The sequence below is a fragment of the Henckelia pumila genome, unplaced genomic scaffold (genome assembly GCF_033568475.1).
Source record: "Henckelia pumila isolate YLH828 unplaced genomic scaffold, ASM3356847v2 CTG_517:::fragment_1, whole genome shotgun sequence".
NCBI lineage: Eukaryota > Viridiplantae > Streptophyta > Magnoliopsida > Lamiales > Gesneriaceae > Henckelia > Henckelia pumila.
Genome location: NW_027331853.1, coordinates 42,727 through 61,206, shown reverse-complemented (window position 1 = coordinate 61,206; position 18,480 = coordinate 42,727). Strand labels below are relative to the sequence as shown.

Sequence of the window (18,480 nt, the reverse complement as noted above, 5' to 3'; positions counted from 1 at the left end):
ATCTAAATTGAAAGACTTTGGTATGGAAGAACTCTGGACAAAGATTGAAACACCAGAAGAATAATGAATGTTGGAAATGGAAAAACATGCAGGAAGGTGAGGAAAAGATATGAAAATTTAGAAAACCTATTTGAGAAGGAAAATTGATGAAAATACGAATGAAAAGAAAAAACTCATATAAATCTCAATCAAAAATCTCTATTTTTTTTAATTACATGCCGTCTTTTTAGTAAGGGTAATATAGTCTTTCTAAAGTTAAGGTTTATCCATTGAATTAAAAATAAGATAAGGTCTATATCTTCATTCTTCCTAATTGAGAAGGTAATGAGCAATTCAAGAAGGTTAATTTCGAAATAATTCATTTCTATTAATATCATATCAACCCTTATGAATCAGAGAATAGACTTTCATATTGGGTCAGATTACATTACTATAAAAATTTAGAGGAAAAAAGTTATTTTCTTGATTTTGTTGGCTAAGGAAAAATATGCAGATTCAACAAGATAGAATAATAAACAGAAAGGTAAAGAACACAAGATATATGAAAGTTCGAAGGCTGAATCATTTTACGTCTCCCCTTCTTCCACACAGAAAAAAATTTCCTAGAAGACTTTGGTTATTACAACATCTTGTAACATATCCACAATCCATCCTACAGAATCAGTGACCGGTACCACCCGGTCCGTCCAACCTAAGTCTTGTCCCGTAGAATGGGATGTCCAGGACAAATAACCATGGACGTGAGCAAATAATGCCCAGTACGAATGTAAGAATATACATGTTCTATGAATGCAAATGCAAGTGAAGGGTACCAAAAAACCTATCCAGAACACTGCTCAGTTAAAGGCGTCATGGTATGTAGTACACTGAGCTGTCGCATCAGGAGGTACTCCCATACCATAAACCGTGGACATATCCGGATCCAAAATTATTGTATCCATCCACAAAATATAACAGAGCTGAGCGACCCCTTTACAGGTAGTATCAATGAAATACAGGTTCAACGTGACAATGCATGCAGCATAATATCCGTGACATAATAAATGCACATATAATCAATGTCACATAAAACATGCAAACATAGAACATGCATAATCAACCAGAGTATCTCGGATAGTATGTCCATACCTCAAAGCAAGAATCCGAATGATACAAGTACTTCAGTCCAAACCTATAAGTAGACAATCATTGTATCATTATTTATCCTCTAAAAGCCTTAACTAGACTATAAATACTCACTTAAACTAATCTGAGTCTAGTATAATACCTACGTCCGTCGATATCCCATTGATGGCGATAGCCCCAAAACTTGGGCACAACTCTGCTGCAACTCCGACAGCACTCCGTCGCTCCTTGTCCTTCGAGAAGAATGCCTAAAAGACCCTAAAATCGAGCTAGAACGAGAGAGGTAAGTTGGGAAATTGGAAATTGGAAATGGCACTTTCGGCCTCTATTTATAGACATGGATCAGATGATCCGATCTCCTCCATTCAATCTCATCCGAACATGCGTCCAACCATATCCGAAATCTTATCTGAATGTGATCGGATCATCCGATCCTGACTAGGATCATCTGATCTACTAGGAGATTCCAAACTTTAACATAGCTTCTGAACTGTTCGGATGGTCCGATCCCTTGGCTTGGTTTGGATTGTCTGAAGTCCTGAACACTTGGAACTTCCTCGGAGAGGGGTAGGCGTCGGGTCGGGTATTGTCGGGTCGAGTACCCAACTATTCGGGTAGTCATTTAGACTACTCAAACCCGACCCAAAATTTTCGGGTACCCGACAATCGGGTATACGAAAAATTTGGTTATTATACTTCGGGCACCCAAAATCTTTGTTTCTTTGGATTTGGAAAGAAACCATTACAACCTTCACGAATCACAATTCCATCTTTTATGCACCTCACTGTATAAAATCTATTGAAAAACATAAAGCTTCAAGATTCAACATTGTAGATCTAAAGAGAAAATAAATGGAAATTTTCGTGGGTCTATAGCATCACAAGCCTCGCCCATTTGCAGCACCGCTTCTTGAAATTCTCTCAATCTTATTCCTTCTTCGTATTAAGTTTTTGGTTTGGAAATGGGTTGCTAAATTTGCAGAAGTTTGGAGAATGCGAGAACGAAGGGAGAGGCGGTGAGAGATAGAGCAATGGGTGCAGACTCAAAAGCCCAGAAATTTCATAGACAAGTTAGGAGGAAGATAAGATGGCATGAGATGGAACAATAACCGAGAAATTTCAAAGCGAGGAAGATGAGATTTGGGAGAAAAATTAAAAATTCCAGCAACTAAATGAGAAACATGAGATCTAGGCTTGTGTTGGCATATTGTATATTAGTGTTGGGCTTGTATTTTGTCGGGTACCCGACCCAATCGGGTAATAAATATGAAACTCGAAACCAACCCGAAAATCAAATTGTCGGGTTCAGGTTCTACCTGAATCCGAAAAGTTTAAAAATTACCCGACCCGATCAAGTCGGATCGGGTTCCCGATACCCGAGAATAAACGCCCACCCCTATTCCCGGATGATTTTCGAATGTTCTGAATCCAATTTTCCACTCCTTTAACTCATTTAAAAACTTTTTATAATGTTTTAGGCAATGAATTAGTTAAATTAGTAGTCGGGCTACTACATTCTCCCCAATAACATGGAACATCGTTAATATTATAATAACATCGCAGTTCAATATACAACTCAACTGCTCAAATGAAAACAATACATCAAAAAAACTATGGATGTTCGGAACACATACGACTCTCTAATTCCCAAGCCGCGTCGACGCTGTCACTGAACCATGACTAGAGGAATGTGTTTATTCCGAAGTACCTTGTCCTTTCTATCAAAAATTCTGAGTGGTCTCTCCACGTATGATAAGTCATGCTCTAGCTGAACCACTATTGGATGCAGAATGTGTGACTCATCTGCAACATACTAACGGAGTAACGATACGTGGAACACATTGCAAATGCTTGAGAGATATAGTGGTAATGCCAAATGGTAAGCCAAATCTCCAACTTTCTCCAATATATCAAATGGACCAATGAATCTAGGAGCTAACTTGCCCTTCAGACCGAACCTCATCACCTTCCGAAAAGGCGATACTCGTAGGAAAACATACTCTCCTGTCTCAAAATGTAGTGGTATGCGCTTGGTGTTGGCGTAATTGACCTGCCTGGCTTGCACTGTCTTGATCCTCTTCCTGTTCAACTCAACCATATCTAAAATATATTTGATCATCTCGGGTCCTTCAACATGTCTTTCCCCTACTTCATCCCAAAACAAGGGTGTTTGACAATGACAACCATACAAAGCTTCGAATGGTGCCATGTCAATGCTACAATGATAGCTGTTGTTGTAGGAAAACTCAATCAACGGTAAGTGATCCTGCCAGGATAACCCAAAATCCATCACTGATGCCCTCAACATATCCTCCAATGTCCGAATAGTCCTCTCAGACTGGTCGTCTATCTCTGGGTTATAAGTCGTACTCAAACTTAGAGTAGTACACAAAGCTCTCTAAAAGCTACCCAAAAAATGTGAGGTGAATCTCGGATCTCTATCACTGACTATGCTCAAAGGAATGTCATGTAATTGCACAATCTCCTGAATGTATAACCTCGTCATGCAATCAAAAGTGAACTCGCGGTTATACAGAATAAAGTGATCGGACTTGGACAATATATCCATAACAACCCAAATCACATCACACTGCCTGGAGGTCATTGGCAAGTGGGTGACAAAATCAATCGTCACATGCTCCCAATTCCATTCTGAAATCTCCAAGCTCTGCATCAGACCACTTGTTCGTCGATGCTCCTCCTTAACCTGATGAAAAACAAGGCATTAAGAGACAAATTGATAAACACTACGCTTCATATTTTTCCACCAGAATCTCATATGTAGATCCTTATACATCTTGGCGCTGCCTGGGTGCACGGCGAATCAACTACGATGGGCCTAAGACAGAACTTCATTTCGTAGGGCTGAATCATCAGGTAACACAACTCTACCAGACAAACACAACAATCCGTCTATATTAAAGTGAAAACCATATGTGTTGTCTCCCTGAGAAAGTCTTGCTAACTTCTGCGTCTTCGGATCAGAAAAACTGCAATTCTAGGATACGTGCAAACAGAGATGGCTCAGCTAACACTGAAAACACTTGGATCCCTTGTTGTCCTTTATTATGTCTAAACATAAATTCTGAAGAACAACACTCTTGAATCGAACTACCTCTAGCATGAGTGTGGAGAGCACTAATACTCACCTTGCGGCTAAGTGCATCTGCCACTAGATTTGCAGTACCAGGATGATACTTGATCCCACAATCATAATCCTTGAGAAAATCTATCCAACAACGATGTCGCATGTTCAACTCTTCCTGAGTGAATGAGTATTTCAAACTCTTGCGATCCAAAAAGATCTCAAATCGCTCGCCATACAGGTAATGACGCCAGATCTTCAGCGCAAACACTATCGCTGCAAGCTCTATATCATGCACTGGGTAGTTCCCTTCTTGGGTCTTCAGCTGTCTAGAAGCATAGACAATAACATGCTCATTCTATGTCAAAACACAGCCTAACCCTTGAAGAGATGCATCTGTATAAACAACATAACCTCCTGATCCAGATGGTAACGTAAAAACAAGTGTAGTAGACAATCGATTCCTCAACTCGTCAAAACTTTGTTCACACTCACTTGACCAGACAAAAGAATCATATTTCCTTGTTATATGTGTCAATGGTCTAGAGATCCGAGAGAAATTCTTGATGAATCGATGGTAGTAGCCTGCTAAACCCAGAAAGCTACGAATCTCCGAAGTTCTAACCGGACGCGACCAATTCAAAATAACTTCAGTCTTACTCGGGTCAACTGATACAATCTATAACGCTTAGCAAATCATGCTAAAACAAACGAATGCGATGCACCAGTATCTATGAGAACAAAAGCAGGAATTCCGCACAAATTAAGTGTACCTGCAATGACTTCCTCATTCTCTTTCTGAACCTGATCTTTGCTTAGGGAAAATACTTGACCTGGAACACGTGGCCCCTTGTTGGTGCTCCCAACCGATTTTCCTGCTGTCCTCTATGGAACTGATGCTTGTGAACCAGATACAGATGTTGATCCCCCAACATTCTGCGGGGAATCCCTCTTCAAATGACCCATCTGGCCACATCAGAAACAAGCACCACTGGCTACACGACATATATCTGTAGGATGGTGTCCTTCACACTTCTCACACTGTCCTTGTAATGACCCTTACCGAGATCACCTACTAAACAGAGACTTAAGCATGTAATTAACTTAATTAAAACAGTAAACTAGAATAAACTGCGGAAGCAATAAACATTATACAATCCCAAGGAAAGGAATCTGTAAATACCCAAATAGTTATACAACCAAATCAAACAGTGTATAATCCCAATACATCAATAAATAAACCCTAGGCAAAACACCCAGCCGGCCATCCACTGCCTAGTCCCTCCTGGATCCACCCGCCTCATCCAAACGCAAACCTGCCCCATGGAATAGGGTGTCCAGATACATAAAGTATGAGACGTGAGCATAAAATGCTCAGCACAAGAGTATGAGCATACTGTATCATATAAATGCATGAATGCAAGTGTACCGCCTACTGAAACTAGAGGCCAAGAAACAGATAACAAAGACAGACGGAGCCCTGGTATGTAGCACGCTGTGCCATCACTTCAGGAGGTGGCTCCCGTACCAAAATACCATTGGATAATCCGGACCCTAATCAATGGAAGTCCATCCACTAACATGACAGGGTCAAACCCTATAATATCCCAAGATATAGCTCGAAATGTAATAAGCATGCAGCATACAGTCATGTCATAAAATATGTGTTTCTTGGTTTTCAAAGAAGCAAAATTGTGTTGCGTTGTCAACGAACGAAGCCGAATATATGGCTGCCGGTAGTTGTTGTGCGCAAATTCTTTGGATGAAGCATCAGTTGCTCGACTATGGCGTCTCTTTTTCAAAAATCTCTATTTTTTGTGATAGCGTCATATGTCTTATAAAGAACCCGATTCAACATTTGTGCACCAAACATATTGACATTCTTCATCATTTTATTCGTGACCACATCGAACGAAATGAAGTTGAACTTCAATATGCTGACACTAAAAATCAAATTGCCAACATTTTTACAAAACCACTAGATGAAAACACTTTGCGTGGTGAACTTGGCATGATTGAATTGTAATCGCATTTAGACATAAATTAAATTTAATATCATATTAAGGGGGAACTTAATATTAAATTCGAGCAATTTAATGTTGGATAATACAAATTAATTGTATTTATTCAAAATTATAAGCTCACATTTTATGTGTATTACTTGTTAAGTAGTCTTAATATTCATAAAACTAAGAAGAAAAATCCAAAATTTGTATATTCTGTCCGAACGATGCATCCGTTTCTAAGAACGTTGCATCCGTTCTCTGCCCGAACGTTGCGTATATTCATAGAACGTTGCTTCCGTTCCGAGCAATTCCCGCCTCAGTTTTAAATTTTTCATCAAAATTTACCGCGAATTTTTACCGCCAACAGGTTCAACGTTGCGTCCGTTGGATTCTTCCATTCGCACCCCTTCCTGCCTACTTTTAAAATTTTTGGTTTAAAATTTCCGCACTTAATTTCCACCAGACCGAACGTTGCGTCCGTTAGTGCAACATTGCGTCCATTCGTCCCCGTGCCTATATATAGAGGTCGAACGCATTCAGTTTTTTTTCACACCAAAATTCACCTTCTTTCTCTCTTTTGTTCGAAATTTTCTTCCAAAATGCCTCCAAGACGTGAAGGCGATCCCGTCAATCCGAGGCGACGCACTTGTGCTCGTACCCAACCTTTTGTCCACAATCTTAACCTACCCGCTATATCTCGACCTATACTTGCCGACTACCGTGATAGGCAGATTCTTCCGGGTTGTATCCTTGATCGCCCTTATTTAGTGAAATCTCATCTTCGTGTGTTGGACTTTATTGATTTCCAATAATGGGTATCATTTTTCCAACCTTCTTATCCAGATTTCATTTATACCTCCCTCATTCATGAGTTCTACGCCAATTTTGAACTTGAATTATGAAGCGATGACATTTATGCTGTTACAATTGTTCAAAATTGTTATATTTTTTTTTTCTTCAGGCGATCTCTCTGCGTGGTTCTCTCTTTCTAGAAATGGACCCAGCGAGTTCCTTGCGTTTAAATGGCCTGAAGATAGTCCTAAGTTTAGTCGTGAAGAAGCTCTTTCTGTCATTCTCGGTCAACCACCTCATGTTGGTGATGATCGACCAACTCTCAAAATGCTTTGTCCAGATTTTCAAATTATTCAAAAACTTATCACTTCCTCAATCATTCCTCGCACTGGAGACTACTCCAAGTGCAAATATTTGGACCTTTATGTCCTTTTTCATATTGTTGCTCAGCGACCTTTTAACCTTCCTCGTTTTATCATTCTGGTTATGCACCATACTGCTAAAAATTCAAAGAAAGTCAGTCTTCTTTTTGCTCGGTTTATTAACCGAATTTTGACTCATTTTGACATAGTTTTCGATGATTTTGAGAAGACACCTATCACTGAAACTTGTACTCTTGAGTTCTCATTCATATGCAATATGCCTTGATTGTCTAGAACCTAGTGATTAGAGAAATTTTGTGATATTGTGAGTGAATTGGATGATTCAATTCTTAACTTTGGTGATTTATACTTGAAACCGAGGTAGACTTCTACAAGCTTAGAAATGATTTAGGCAATAAAAACATTTATTGAAAGCTAAAAAGTTTCCAAAGGAACATAATTTTTTTTTACAACTCTATCTGGGCTTGGAAAGGGATTGAAATTCTAATCACCGATCCATGGCTAAGTTTGCGGGAAAAAAATAATGTGGTTGATGCTCCATCCGGGTTATAGACGAGAGGATTGAAATTCAAATTCTATCTTTAGTTATAGCTAAGTTTGCGGGTAATTTATGGGGCTAAAATATAACTGGGTGCAAAATTCAGCGATGTTATGAATTTTTTTTTATATAACTTGAAAAGTCATTTTGATCTTAGTGAGTAGAAGTTGAACTTGATGGAGAATGTTTTGAAACTATAGAGCGGAGTTGATGATTCTATGAAACAAACTTGTTGCATTAGTGTATCGAAAGCAAGGTGGATAAGCAATATTGGTGAATCACACACACACGACTGACACCGATATTCCTTCCTCTTCTGCGGTTCCTTCATCTTCTTCACCTATGTTTGATTATTGTGATCTACCTTTTTCTCCACCTATGATGCCTCAGCCTTCGCCTACACCAGCTCCATCTTCCGATCGTCTTTTTGAGTATCTTCAGCGGCTAGAACTCAATTTGGATCGCAATTTCTCTGTCATTCAGTCTATTCAGACATCTATCGCGAACTTGTCTTCAAATATGCGAAACTCCTTTGATGCTGTCAACGATAGACTCACTGTGCTAGAAGACTACTATAATCAAGTCCCTTCGGATGACGCTTCTTAGTTTTATATTCTTGTTGTAATTAAATTGTATTTGAAATTCCTCTGTTAATGAAATTATTATTGCATTGTGTTGTTTATTTATTAGCTTTAAATTTAATAATTTTATTCAAATAGAAAGGGGGAGAATAAAACTTGATTATGTGATAAACAATTTGTTGTTTAAAATATTGTTACATTAAAGGAGAGTTTTTTATATGTATTTCAATTTGGCTTAAATTATTGCACTTTATTTTTTTTATTTAACCAAGTTTTGTGATTATCAAAAAGGGGAAGATTGTTACGCCTTAAACGCATACAAATCTCATAAACGAGATTAATGTTTTTAATGCGATAAATTATCTTGTTTTGATAATTACAAAATTAGGTTTTTATTAATAATCGTTTAAAGTGAGATCTTGCAGATTAGATCCTTATTAACAAATTAAATTCATGTGCGAAATATTCTAACAATGGATTTGAGTAAAAGTAGCAAGCAAAATTATGGATCATAAACTTGCGAAAATTAATGGGAATTTTCGAGTCATCCAAATCCGATCTCCACCGTTCACAATGAATTTAGGATGTTTTAAAGTTTATGTCCAAATTTCAGGTCGATCCGAAAATTAGATTGTGAGATATGAATTTTTTAAGATTGTCGCGCAGTTTGCACTATCCAGAACGGACGCAACGATCTCATGAACAGATGCAACGTTCTTCGTCAAAAACATGATCCAAAATTTAAGGAAAAATTTCGTCCGACCAAAGCTGCAATGCGCCGAACGGATGCAATGAACCATAGTACAACGTTCTGCACTGGTGTCGGAAGAATTGAATGTGCGCCGAAGGGACGCAATGAAGGCCAGTACAGATGCAACGAACTTGCCCGAGTTTGCAACTATAAATATAGGTCATTCCAAGCCATTTGAAGCATCCCAATTCACTCTCCTCTCCTTTGCAAGCAATCTTCTCTCTATCAAAGTGTTCAATCAAGATTTGTACGATATATTAAAAAATCGAGAGTTGTTTGTAAAAATAATTTGTGAGTTGGTTGTGCGATCATTGTAAATACTTAAGTGTGAAGCCATGTGTGTTGTGTGATTGTTGAGGCTATACTTGGAGCCTTTAAGGCCAAGTGTATCGAGTTGTATCAGCGCGATGATCGTGTTGTTGTTGTACGGCTTTCCTTGAAGCCATCAAGGCCAAGACATTTGAAGTGCTAGTGGATCCTTGGTTAATTGACCTTAACCAAGAAGGGGAAACGTAGACGGTTTATTCTCGAACTTCCATAAACATATTTTATTTCTTTTATCGCTTTATTTACTTTACGCATTTATTTACCGCATTTATTTTGATTGTTTCAAGTCTTTCACTTGCGTATTTGCATAATCGCTTTAAATTGCTAAAGTTGACAATAGAACCTAAAATTTCCCCCCCCCCCCCCCCCCGGCCCCTCCCTCTCTCATTAGGTTCTAACAGCTTTCTGTCATAAGAGTTTGAGAGGCTTGATGAACCCTTAGTTGATCCTTAAGGATCTGATATATTTTTGGTACACAAGGGTTGATTTGAGAAGAAGATAATATGACTTTCTTGAGTACTCAAAGTATATGAGATTGCAAGCTTTTTAGGGAGAGGGAAGATAAAGATAGCTTTAGTTAGGAGTTCTTGATTGATTCAGATGCTTGTATCTCTCTTGAAGCATTCTCTATTTATAGTAACTTTTGCATGGGTCCTTTCAACGTTCTTACTGTGAGCTCATAAATTTCAAAGCATCGTTGACGTCGTTCTTTCTTGATAATGAGTACACTTTGATAAATGTGAGATTTGGATGTTTCCAAATGTAGAAAGAAACAGTCACAGACAACTCATATGCACAATTTCAGCAATGTGTATTTCGGGAAAATTTTTGATTTTCTGATTCTTTGTTGGTTGTGCATTAATCTTCAATTAACTTTTTCTGATAAAGTATGTGATATAATTTGTAATTTGTGTATCTTGAATCAGAAGAAATCTTCACTAGACCATTTTCAAATTGTCTTCAAAATGTGAACGGTCCATTGAGCTATTTGTACTTGGGCAGTGGTGTAGATCTTCTTAGTGTCTTGAGTGGTTGAAAACTCGCAAAACAAACCCGCAAAACTATGAAATTGAAAAAAAAATCATATTAAAATGAAATACTTTTAAAAATAAATAATATATTATATGCACATAACACACAATATTTTTATAGTATGTTGCACACGCGGATTGTCGCTTGTACTAATTTATGTATTCAAATTAATTATTAGAGAAAGGAGGGGGTTGAAGGGAAAAAATTAAGGAAAATAAAAGATAGGTTTTTTTTTTTTTAAAAAAAGATATGTATAGTGTACTGCAGTATTTTGGATATATAGCACGTAAAAGTTTTTTGTTTCAATTAAAAAAATGTCATAGATAATGTTTTATTTATAAGCATATACGTTTGTCCACATGGATAGAGAAGGGAAATTCAATTAACGAGGCGAAAATAACATTTTATTGGATGAGGGGGCGATGGTGTCGATAAATCATTTAAAAAATATTAGTATTATTGCAAATTTGAAAGATAGAATACCATAAATAAGACACAGTTGAGGGGTGACCACTGACCATCCATTGGCCGGCTCCGTCTCTTATGGTCCCTATTCCATCTTAGTGACCACAATGTGTGTTTATATTCTAATGATAACTTAAATTACTTTATCATGTGATTCATTGTTCTGGATCACGAATAGAATCCAAATAATTTTTCATTGAGCCAAGGATCCACTTCAAGCGTAGAAAGGAATTTTTGAAAGTGGAACATTTTTTTTAAGAATATTTACGAAAAGATATTTATTTTTTCCACATTAATAATTTATCAAGCAGATCTTTTTCTGGTAAAAAAATTGTTTAATATTTTTTTAAAAATGAAAATACTTAAATTCTCCATTGATATAACTTTTGATTCATCACACCCAATTCTATGATATATATTTTTTACAGGTCAAATCGTTCCATATTTGCACTATAAAATAAAATTTTTAACATAAAAATAAAAAAAATTTAAATCTATATCCCAAAGTTGACCCATGAAACAGTGTCATAATAATTTTTGTGATTTTATATAATGTATATATATATTACTAGCTAGCTAGTTACGAGTAAATTTTTCAAGAGGAATATGATACCCAATCTAATGAAAAGGAAATGAATAAAAAGATTATTTGTTATATTATTTTAGAGCATAGATTTGTCAACTCTATGAACAGCCACATTGAAAAAGGTGATTCATAACATAATAAATTGAAGAGCTTGCCCAATCGTACGGACGACCATTTTCGTACGTACTCCAAGTCAAACCATAGAAATGGAAAGAATCATTCCAGTCTCGCCACGTCTACATATATATAATTATTAATAATTATTGTATATTATATATGATGGAAATTTCAGAATTAATCAAGTTCCATGAAAGGGATCACAATTAACTCATGCATATATATATATATTAACTGGAGGAGGTGGTTGTGTGCACCATGGGAGGTGGAGCAGCAAGAGTCGACATGAAACGCCCGATATCGTCGGAGCATATGAACTCGGCCACGATCACGGTGGCGGGAATCGTCACCGCTTTTTCCCATGCTCGGTCCGACTCCGCCACTTGGCTGGTGAAGGCTCCGGTGGCGTCGAGACGATGGATCCTCAAATCCAACTTGTCCTCCAACCACGAAATTTTTTCGAGTTGGCGACATGCTAACATGCAGGTGTTGGACTTTATTCGATCGATAGCCACCTTGAGTTCAGTCTTGGCTCTAGTTTCATCATCAATATAATTCCGAAAGTAGTCGTCCATCTCAGGCACGCCGATAGACCGCTTGATGCCGCGGCTGTAGTCGCCACTGGGATCGAAGAACTCGTTCGCCTCCGCCACCAACCCGGCTTCCACCATCTGATCAACCCTCTTCGACACGAACGAATTCAAAACCGGGGTCGCCACGTTCACCCAAAGAAGACAGCACTCATACTTTGACCTAAACTTAAAGTCATCGTGGACAAGTGCCTTTATGTAAGAATTAGACCCTCCGGCCACGATGGGCAATCGTCCCCTCCGGGTTATGGCATCAGCCGCGAGGGTTGCATGATACACGAAGTCTCGGACCGTGAAGTCATGGTCGGGATCGACCATCCCGAGCAGATGGTGTGGCACGCCACGACATTCGTCCTCCGTTACTTTGTTGGTTATCACGTCCAAACCCCTGTAGACTTGCATCTTGTCGGAGTTGATGATCTCGCCGTTGAAACGGGTGGCTAAGTCGATGGAAAGGCGGGACTTTCCGGTCCCCGTGGCGCCCATCACAAACACCACCTTGTCTTTGCGACGCAACAACATCATGTTCCTGAGCCGGCTCTCTATTTGCTTGCTGCAGACACACAATGAGATCCTCATTAACAACCCAACAAGCATTTTCTATAACAAAAAAATATTATGTGTTACGTTGGAAAATGATTGCACATTGCATGTATATATAGATATACTTACATATATCGTGTTTCAGATTTCATACAAATATATGTGTAATATTTGAACATTCAGATCTAAAGATTTTGCCAAAAACAGACTCAATGCCCGAGAAAACAACTAAAACAAATTAAACCTCTATAAATATGTACATACGTACCTTCAATTGATCATCATGGATCGAAGAGGAAATCCCCCCCAAAACCAAGAAATGAAATATGTACAAAACCTCCCTTTTAGTTACGTGAGAGGGATGTTGATTTTATATGTGAGATTAGCTCCATTTGCGGAATAATTTGAGGTGAAAGGAGAATTAATGAGCTTCGCACGTGTTCACCAGATACACTTGATTTTATTTGAGATTCACAATCACATGTGATTTATAAACATATATTTGTCAAATATCAAATATATGTGTAATATATAATAAGTAAGATTGACAACATATGACCAATAGTACTTATCGATCCATTCGTACGAAATACTTATCGGATAGAATTTTTTTTTTGGGGGGTGGGGGGATCTAATCTATTACTTAACTTACATATATAAATATTGTGAGTTTATTTGTGAATTTACATGGCTATCATTATCTATTATTACATAATTAATATTTTTTTTGTTTAAAATTATTATTATGTGACTCTTCAATTAACTAATTATTTAAAAAAAGTATATAATGCACTCTTTCAAATAAAAAGGTTAAAATTTTGTGTATCTATCATTTATTATTTGATTTTTTCTTATTTGATTTAATTTTTCTATTATATTTATCTAATTTTTCTATTATATTTATCTAATATCTAATCATATATATATATATATACTATTATAAATATGTTAGTTTCAATTACATATATAAATATATGAGTTTATTTGTGAATTTACATGATTATCATTATCCATTACTACATAATTAATGTTGTTTTAAATTATTATTATGCGACTCTTCAATTGACTAATTTATTTTAAAAAAAGCTGATAGGATTGGTTTGGGGGAAAATACACAAGTTTAAAAATATTTTAGCTACAATAGCTCGGTTCTTGAAACATTAAGCACTGATGAATTAAATCAAGTTCAGTTTTCAAACCAAAAGGAAGACACTCAAAATAATTCTTCGTAAAAACTGATTTAACATTTTGTAAAACATTTGAAAACGATGTAAGTTGAAATGATGAAAACAGTTTGGTTGAAGCATTTTATCAAACACTTTGAATGCAATATTTTTGTCTATGAATTACATAAAATGCTTCAACGATGCATCTTAAAAACAGTAGCAAAAGTAAAGTAAATGCGATAAATAAAGAGACACGAATTTGTTTATGGATGTTCGGAGCTCAATCTCCTACGACCCCTTCTTCCTCCTCGGAAGGATAGCACTAAAAGACTTTGATTTATACAACTCATTTGTAAAAAATCACTCTAAGACTAGGACTTACTCACTGCCTATCATAGAACTCCTAGCCACTCGATTATAGGCCGCAACCTCACAATCCGCATAATCTTTAACGTCTTTTATGTCAAGGCTACAAACATAATATTTAACGTCTTTGTGTTAAGACTCTGTTAGGATAAAAAAAACAGTGTAAAGGGGGGTGAATACACTTTTTAAAACTTAAAATTAACTTCGATCTGATTTGTTAAAACCAGACAGAAAATTTGATTGTTTAAAACTTTGTTCTGCTCGAAAGATCTGATAAGATCAGGCGGAAGAATCTTCCTCGCAGAATTGAACTTGAAAAGCTAAGGCAGATCAAAGTAAAGTAAATGCAGTAAGTAAAAGGGACAAAGAATTTTTATGGATGTTCGGAGCTTAATCTCCTACGTCATCCCTTCTTCTGTTTTCAGAAGGATTCCACTAGAAGTGTTTGATTTATACAACGCTTTGTATAAATTCAATCCAATCAACCCTTGAAAGGAACTCCTAGCAATACACTCTCTCGAACTGCTTGAGTTACAAAATGAAGTCACACAATGTGCTTCGAAAACTTTGATCTAGGAAGCTACAAATAGTTTTGATCTGAATCGTTCTTGATGTGATATGTATTTCTTCGGGCTCGATCGATCTTGTAATATGTGATTAGCTTTGTGTCAATTATTTAATATATATTTGATCGAGTCATTCATTATATATACGTATGATTGTCTCTCAACATATTTATTTTTCAAATTTATGGCAATGTATCAAATATATACTTTTTAAATTCACATGAAACTTGAGTGAGGAAACAAATGTTGGTGTAACATGAATATTCTCACTTTCTTGCCAATTACCCTATTGATCTTGTCAACAAACCTAACAATTAATAGAAGACTTTATTAATTCTTGACAAAGCCTTTTCCTAAACATACAATTTGAGGTAAACATCTTGACTTCAATAAAAGTATATAAACGTGTTTTTGAGATCTTCTTAAGGTAGCTAATCACAAATATATCATACTACGATTTCAAAAAAATGTAAACATTTTTCTCAGTGTCGATCAAATTAAACGCCAAATACACTACAAATTAAGCGTAAATTACATATACAGAGAAAAAATGAAATTCACATCATGAAATAGCAAGTTTAAGGGAATAGGGATTACACATAAACAGTTTGAGGTGTTTTCAGAATAACACCTTGAGTAATTTGCAGCGAAATATAATTTAAGAGTGAATAAAATAAACAAGCAACCAAATAAATAGAATCAAATGTTTTAAGCAAGAGTATTAAATACTCTTGCAGCGCCTCAGGGCAAAACTTTCATTAGAAAATAATTCAAAGATTTTTACAAACCCTAAAACTAGTGATTATTGTAAAAATCAATTTTCTCAAGAATGTGAGAAAATAAACGAATAAAAGTTCTCCTAAATAATTCTATGAAAGATAGAATAAAAACGAAAAAAGGAGAAAAATCCTTGAAGCCAAAACACTTGAGCAGCACACTTCTCAATCAATGATCTTCAAGTGTTCTTCAAGGCTTCAAGCAATCACGACCGATGTGAGCTTCAGAAGATCTTCAGTTCTTCTCTCAATGTACGTACGTGAAGCTATTATTAAAATCTCAATTGGTCGATCTCTTTAACTCTTGCACGTTCATCTTCTTAAATAACACAAGAATCCTTCTTCAACATGTTTTCTTGTAGGCGTAGGATTCTTTTGATTTGATCATATCAAATCTATACAAATAAAAAAAAATATATGTTAGATATGATATGATAAATATTTTAATAAGCTTAACAATATCTCAAATCAACTTACCTAAGAAAATAAATAACTTATATAAAAGTTACTTCATGTCCAAGAAAGGTAAAAGATATTTAATAAAATCTTTTTCAAAACTTGAAAATTTTTAAGAATAAAATATTCCTTTCAGCAAGTGTTAATGAGAAAGAAGTTAACAAATTAGAATGAACGGACTACAAAATATTGCCCATGTTCCAAGCAAAAAAATAAGGGAAAACAAAGGATCCATACAAATCTAAGCACTTCATTTTCTTTTTGGTCTTTTTCTTCCCCTTTTTCCAATCTCTTTTCTCTACTAACTAGTATCAATCTCCCCCAAATTTCACAAAATATGGGCTAAAAAAATTGCCCAAGCTCAAGAATCCCACAAATCAACATCACACAATCCCTCATTCCAATACCAACACATAAACTCGTAAAAAAATTTCTTGAGTTACAAAATAAAGTATCGGTGATGAGATTGTAGCATTGATACATAGACTTCGGTATAGCATCAGTGATGAGCTTGTAGCCTGATGATGAGTTGATGCGTTTTAGCATCTCAACTATTGGCGTATATTGAGCCTTGATTCTTGATAGCCTTGTATATTGTTCATTTCATTTCATAATTGTTGTTTATATTTGAAATGCATGAATCTTGTTATATTTGATTCATTACATGTTCCGTTGTTTCATACTAAGTTTTATACTTACAGGTTTGTCCAACTGTTGCTTTGTTTTTTGTGTGTGCATTGCAACAGGTGATTCAGGGCCGAGTCATAGGAGGCCTTGAGATTTGGGAGAAGTTTAGAAGTGGAGCTTGGGTCTAGGAGTCATGTAGTTTGAACTCATGATGTTGAAATATGTTGAATTTTGTACCATACATCGTTGTTTGGTCGAGTACCTTGCATGTTATTGTTATTTCATGAATGTTGAATTTCCGAACATTGATAAAAGTTGAGTATTGCATTGCATGGCTTATTTAAAAGGTTTTAAGCAATTTTTCCAGGTTTGGGACTGCAGGGGGCGCACCCGGGCTGCAAGATTTTACGTCCCGAGCGCACCCTGTGCTGAGTGTTTGCCTTGTCCAGCGGACAGGGGCGCCTGAGCCGTAAAATATTGCGGCTCGAGCCCACCCCCTTTTGAGAAAAAAAAAAATTGTTGATTACTTTTTCTTATTCATTATTTATGATTGTGGGCTGTAAGCTTAAGTAGGTGAGCACCCGAGGCCCCACAGTATACATTCAGTATTGGGATGTTATGAGATGGATTTTGTCGAATAGATCTAGTACTACCAATGGTTTATATAGTTGTCTTTTGACTTCGTCAAAGATAAGAATAAGGTTTTGTGAGACATGATTGTATAAGATAAGAGGATTATTTCTGGATCCAAGTAAGTTCAGGGTTGAGTGTACAACACATTTTACATATGTGAATTGGGTCAGGAACAATTTTGATAGTAAATTGACCGGTTAAATCGGTGTGATTAAGAATCTACTGGCAAGCGCACCAGGTCAAATAATAATAAAGTGAACAAAGGTCCAGATGTCGAACCCACAGAGACTGTATAATTATGAGTATCAGAATATGATTATTCATACTTAATCTAGACTAATTAATAAGAGTGATTTCAGATTTTAAACTAAAACTTAAATAGCAAATAAATTTCAACTCAATAAAAACGCAGCAGGGATTTTTGATTAAATTCAATTTAGAAAAAGCTCGATCAAGGACTCACGTAGGTACCAGACAATTCATACAACAAGTAGTCGATTTAAGACTCAGACTTAATCTTAATTCACGGGAATTCTCCTAAATTATTCAAAGAATTGTTTCTAGAACAATCAAACCTATTCAAATATTGGCGGATTAATCTTTTGTAATTCTAATCAAATTTGAATGCACGACGAACTGTGAAAATTCAATTTACACCCAAACCGCACACTGAAATCGAATTCTATTTCTAGTCGGTTTTACAATATGTTGATTATCAAAGTGATCAAAATTGAAACCTCCTCTATCGACTTGGAATCAATTAACATGCAAACAAATAACTGGCCAAGAAATTCGCAAGACAAATATAAATTCGATAATCAATAAAATAAAATCAAGTCTGAAAATTCTCAAATAAATAATCAAGTTTTCTACATAAATTGTCTGGCCCAATCACGTGGCCTTGATCGAAAGAGAAAAACTACTCAAAGTTTAACATGATTCAAGAACAAAATTTTTTAATCCAAAACA

At 36.1% G+C, this 18,480-nt stretch overlaps 2 protein-coding genes across 3 annotated transcripts; both read right to left on the bottom strand.

Annotated features, from left to right (window-relative positions):
- Window positions 1-2,938: 2,938 nt before the first annotated feature.
- Window positions 2,939-5,145, bottom strand: LOC140872944 (uncharacterized). Its single transcript, XM_073275870.1, has 4 exons — window positions 5,039-5,145; window positions 4,275-4,539; window positions 3,701-3,832; window positions 2,939-3,391 (listed from the first exon to the last, which is right to left on the bottom strand). The coding sequence occupies exons 1-4, from the start codon at window positions 5,143-5,145 to the stop codon at window positions 2,939-2,941; spliced, it is 957 nt and encodes a 318-aa protein (XP_073131971.1).
- A 6,813-nt stretch (window positions 5,146-11,958) lies between these two features.
- On the bottom strand, window positions 11,959-13,269 carry LOC140872962 (adenylate isopentenyltransferase 5, chloroplastic-like). 2 transcript variants are annotated; one of them, XM_073275903.1, is made up of 2 exons: window positions 13,190-13,269; window positions 11,959-12,931 (listed from the first exon to the last, which is right to left on the bottom strand). In XM_073275903.1, exon 2 carries the CDS (start codon window positions 12,901-12,903, stop codon window positions 12,019-12,021), a length of 885 nt encoding a protein of 294 aa, XP_073132004.1. In that variant the 5' UTR covers window positions 12,904-12,931; window positions 13,190-13,269; the 3' UTR covers window positions 11,959-12,018. The 2 variants fall into 2 exon arrangements, with proteins under 2 accessions (XP_073132004.1, XP_073132003.1); XM_073275902.1 differs by lacking the exon at window positions 13,190-13,269 and having other exon boundaries at window positions 11,959-12,957.
- Between the last annotated feature and the right edge of the window lie 5,211 nt (window positions 13,270-18,480).